The following is a 5,065-nucleotide window of genomic DNA, read 5'->3' as shown; positions in this document are numbered from 1 at the left end:
TGTAAAAACACACAAAAATAAACATTAAGTGTGTTTTATCTTGTCTAAAAAAATACAAAAACATGAATCCAAATGTTTGACAGAAAAGATCAAATCAATCAAAAATTAAACTAAAGTTGTTCACTCTTAATTGTTTGAAGACCGAAAATATAATAACTATTAGTTTGAGGACTAAAAATATAATTATCCGACAATTATCCTTAAAAGATAGTTTCTTCTCTTGACAAGAATCCAACATTTGGTGTGAAATGTTTTTTTATATTTGAGATGACAGAAAAGATCAAATCAACAAAAAATTAAACTAAAGTTGTTCACTCTTAATTGTTTGAAGACCGAAAATGTAATAACTATATAGTTTGAGGACTAAAAATATAATTATCCGACAATTATCCTTAAGAGGTACTTTCGTCTCTTGACAAGAATCCAACAAACTCCAATCCACCCTTTGGGCCTTTCTTCTTTTGGATCACACATCGGCCTACCCCAAAATAGAGAAAAGAAAGAGAAGAAAGACATCAAAAAAACTTGTGGAAATGGATAGAAACATCTCATTCTCTTCACCTCCACAAAACCAAATTACCAATTATCCTTTATCCTTCAAATCTTTAGCTCCCAATTCCCAACTATATGCAAGAAAACCATGCCACCTTCATTAAGCTTAACACATCCTTCTTATCAGTAATCCTCTACACATTCAATCTGTGGAAATTGTCAGAATGTTTATAAACCTCTCCTCATCCTCTTCCTCTCACTCACTTATTAGATTCATCAATTCAAAGAGACCAATTCCGGATTTTTATCCAGAAACCAGGACCCATTTTTGTAAACCTTTATTAGCTTCTTCATATTCAAGACTTTGGAAGAACAACCAGTTTCTACTCAAGAATAGGAGATTTAGTCAAGGAAGGAGGAAAAAGTTTACAACTTTGGCTGTAGCTGGGCTTGATTTTGGTGGGTTTGAGAGCGCTCAGTCAGTTCTTGAAGCAGCCGCCGTCTTGACTGCTATCATTATTGTTCATGAAAGTGGTCATTTCTTAGCTGCCTATCTTCAGGGCATTCATGTGAGTAAATTTGCAGTTGGTTTTGGTCCAGTCTTGGCTAAGTTCAATTCTAATAATGTGGAGTATTCGATTAGGGCGTTTCCTCTTGGTGGGTTTGTGGGGTTTCCTGATAATGATCCTGATAGTGATATCCCAGTTGATGATGAGAATTTACTGAAAAATAGGCCAATCTTTGACAGGGTGGTTGTTATCTCTGCTGGTGTGATTGCTAATATAATCTTTGCTTATGTGATAGTTTTTGTTCAAGTGCTATCTGTTGGATTGCCTGTTCAAGAATCGTTTCCTGGGGTTCTTGTTCCTGATGTTAGGCCATTTTCAGCTGCTTCAAGAGATGGTTTATTGCCTGGAGACGTTATTTTAGGTGTTAATGATGTTGAACTTTCGAAAACGAGCCCAAGTTTAGTTTCTGAAGTTGTTGATGTTATTAGGAAAAGTCCCAAAACAAAGGTACTCTTTAGGATTAGTAGGGGAGAAGAGAATGTGGAAATCAATGTCACCCCTGATGAGAACACAGATGGTACTGGCAGAATCGGGGTCCAATTATCACCAAACGTGAAGTTCTCCAAAACTAAGCCGAAGAATCTCTTGGATGTTTTTCGTTTCTCTGGCCGTGAATTTTGGGGCCTAACATCAAATGTACTAGACAGTTTGAAACAGACATTTATGAATTTCTCTCAATCTGCCAGTAAGGTTTCGGGTCCTGTTGCCATTATAGCCGTTGGGGCTGAAGTTGCAAAGTCGAACGCTGATGGCCTTTTCCAATTCGCTGCTGTTTTAAACCTTAATCTTGCAGTGATAAATCTGCTTCCTCTGCCTGCTTTAGACGGTGGTTCTTTGGCACTAATCCTCATTGAGGCAGCTAGAGGTGGGAGAAAGCTGCCATTGGAAGTAGAGCAACGGATCATGTCATCTGGCATCATGCTGGTATTAGTCCTTGGGATTTTCCTTCTTGTACGCGACACCTTAAACCTAGAGTTCATCAAAGACTTATTATGACTCTTGGTTTCGATCATATTCCTTGCATTTTGGTGTATGAAGTTTCTTGGTTGCCTTGTGATATCTTTTACCGGCGACGGTATACATTACTTGTTTGGAGCTGTTTTTTATCTTCTAATACCATACATCAAGTTGCATTTTTGCAGCTTCTTCATTTTGATCTCAAGCCAACGAGTTCGAAATGACTGTTGTTGATTCTCAAATTTATACTGGTAGCTCTGAAAGAGTTTTAACAAAATATTCAATCTTAGATTCTATACCAATTGCTTGAAGCTGCTTTATTCCTATTTTCGTCTATTTCTTGCTTACAAGCTGGAGTTCGACCCGAGATGTTACATGTTTCTAGCTTTTAGTTATAGCAAATTACTTACAATTTCATAGTTGGCGATGTCTGCCGTTTTGGTACTTGCTTCAGTCTGCTCCGTGTAAAGGTTTTGAAGATGCTAGCCCTGTATTATTACAACTCTTGTCCTAGAGATATCTGTGACTTTGATGCCTTTTTGCTAGTTGTGAGCTTCTTTGTCATTCTTGCCCGTGTAATATTTTGACAAGTTTTTCTTGTCAAATCTTCACTGCTGATTGTAGGCATGTTAAAATGAGATCCTGCTGTGTATTGGTTGAGTTGAGCCAATCCTAATATTTTTCTGTAAGGCTATATTTGAATTGATAGATTTGGAGTCAAGGATTTCAGATTTCTAATACCAAATTCTGTGGATTTATTTGGATAATTTTACCACTAATTTGATTCAGTTCTCAAACAATCAGACGCGAAAACTTTGGTCCGAAAATTGTTAATTTTTTGACGAATTTGGACCATTTTGTTAATTATGAGACGAAAAATGTTGGTCGAGAGGAACACAGCCAGGTTCGGCGTGTTCTCCTCGGTTGTCCGAAAATTGTAAATTTTTTGACGAATTTGGACCATTTTGTTAATTATGAGACGAAAAATGTTGGTCGGGAGGAACACAGCCGGGTTCGGCGTGTTCTCCTCGGTTCGTGTTGCTATCGTGTTTTCTTGATCTTCATAGTCATCAGCAGCAGTTGCATATACATTAATGCACTCCTAAATCATGAAATTGAAAATGATGTAATAAATTAAACAACAAATCAATTTAAAAGGCAATATCAAATTACTCCATAGTAGTTATGAAACACATACTTGATGCCATATTTGAATATCTCTTCCTCGTGCAGATGACAAGATAAAGATTAATACGATAGATGATCTAGTTTGAGAAACTGCTATTAAACTCATTAGTAGGACCTATCGATCTTAAATCAAGTCATTCATTCAATATATGGTCGCTTCTGACATTTTTATTACAATGCATTTACCTCTGCAAAGTTATATAGATTTTGTTATCCAAAGTTAAATTTCCATTTCTGGTATTATGGTGTTTGTTTTGTTTAAAAAATCATTATTGAACCTTGGAGTTTTAGGTTACCCAGTAAATCTATTGGTCTCATTTTACGACGTTCTGTTGTTTCCTCTCAAATTCAAGTTTGAAGTTCATAACTATTACGAAGTAATTTAGTATTGTCATTTAATTAATTTATTGTTCAGTTTGTTGCATTATCGTATGTAGTTCCATAACTAGGAGTACACAAATTAATGTACTTGTAGAAGGTGTTGACAATGAAGAACAAAAAAAGCTAGATCGCAACACCAGTCAAGAAGAACACGACTTTTTAACGGGCACCTAAGAGAAAGAACCAAATTCTTAAAAAATTGACAGTTTGAGGACTAAAATCGTCACCGCTCATTGTTTTAGAATCACAATCGAAAATTAGTGGTAAAGTTTGAGGACGGAAAGTGTAATTCTCCCTTCTAAACTAAAAAGATTCCAAAATTCTTCGACTTATGCTTTCAGTAATATTTTGTGAAATGCCCGTTTGGTTGTGTTTTCATTTTCATTTTCAGTTTTCAAGAATTGAAAATATGTAGAAATGTTTTATTGATTTTTGTGTGAAAATTGAGAAGATGTTTGGATTAGTTGTTTCCAAATATAAGTATATCGGTGTGAGAATGTTGAATATAGGTATATGTATTTTTTATATGACAGATGACCAACTTGATTGAATATGTGAAAGTATAAAATAATCAAAATGAGTCTTGCCATTTGAAATAATTTTAATTGATTTGAAACAAGAAAAGACATACTGACAAGATAAGATAAGTATGACAAACTCATGTGACCTATAATTTCAAGAGATTGAGAATTAAAATAGGAATGCATTCTCAATAAAAATGGCTTGACAAAAAAAAATCCCAACTACCCAAATAGTGAAAAGTGAAAAAAAATCTCATTGAAAACACAATCAAACGGTTTAAATTCTTTCGATGTTCTGTGACTTGAAACTCAAATTTAAAATTTTCTATCTAAATATAGCATACACTGATGCTGCCCCACTTAGGCGCCAAAAGAAATGGGTGTTACATCCTAAAAAATACTACAATTTGTGAACTTCGTTATGCAAAAGACTTTGTTGATCCGACTCCAAACAACCCTTACGATCCTTATGTTAAGTTGTGAAGATTGATTTGAAGAAGTCGAGGATAACCCGATTTTAATTTAGAAATCCCAAGTTGAGTTGGAGAAGGATAACTCGATTCAACTTAGAAATCCCAAGTTGAGTTGGAGAAGGATAACCCGATTCAACTTAGAAATCCCAAATTGAGTTGGAAAAGGATAAGTCATGACTATATATACTACTCTTATTAGCATTGTTTTGTAGAGTAGAGTAGAGAGAAAAACATATAGGTTCTCTGTATAATCGAGAGAAAGAGTTGAGACGAGAGTGAGTGTTGTCTTCACGTGTGGTGAAGACTTACATACTAGTGTGTGTGCGTTGTACTCCTCAATTTTCCTCCTCTTTGAGTGTTTTCTCCTGGCTTGCTATTGCCCCCAAACGTAGGATTTATATCCAAACTGGGTTAACAAATTCGTGTGTCTTTTATCGCCTTCATATTTCAGCTATTGTCCATCTTAACCCGATCCATTTCCTAA

General features: G+C 35.3%; 1 protein-coding gene across 1 annotated transcript; it reads left to right on the top strand.

Annotated features, from left to right (window-relative positions):
* The first annotated feature begins 494 nt into the window (after window positions 1–494).
* On the top strand, window positions 495–2,223 carry LOC105162629 (putative membrane metalloprotease ARASP2, chloroplastic). The gene has a single exon (XM_011080707.3). It carries the CDS (start codon window positions 717–719, stop codon window positions 2,055–2,057), a length of 1,341 nt encoding a protein of 446 aa, XP_011079009.1. The 5' UTR covers window positions 495–716; the 3' UTR covers window positions 2,058–2,223.
* Window positions 2,224–5,065: the final 2,842 nt, after the last annotated feature.

Source organism: Sesamum indicum, linkage group LG13, assembly GCF_026168435.1.
Source record: "Sesamum indicum cultivar Baizhima isolate 11 linkage group LG13, ASM2616843v1, whole genome shotgun sequence".
Taxonomy (NCBI): domain Eukaryota; kingdom Viridiplantae; phylum Streptophyta; class Magnoliopsida; order Lamiales; family Pedaliaceae; genus Sesamum; species Sesamum indicum.
The sequence above is the reverse complement of the archived record's forward strand: the minus strand, read 5'-3'. Positions and strand labels throughout refer to the sequence as shown.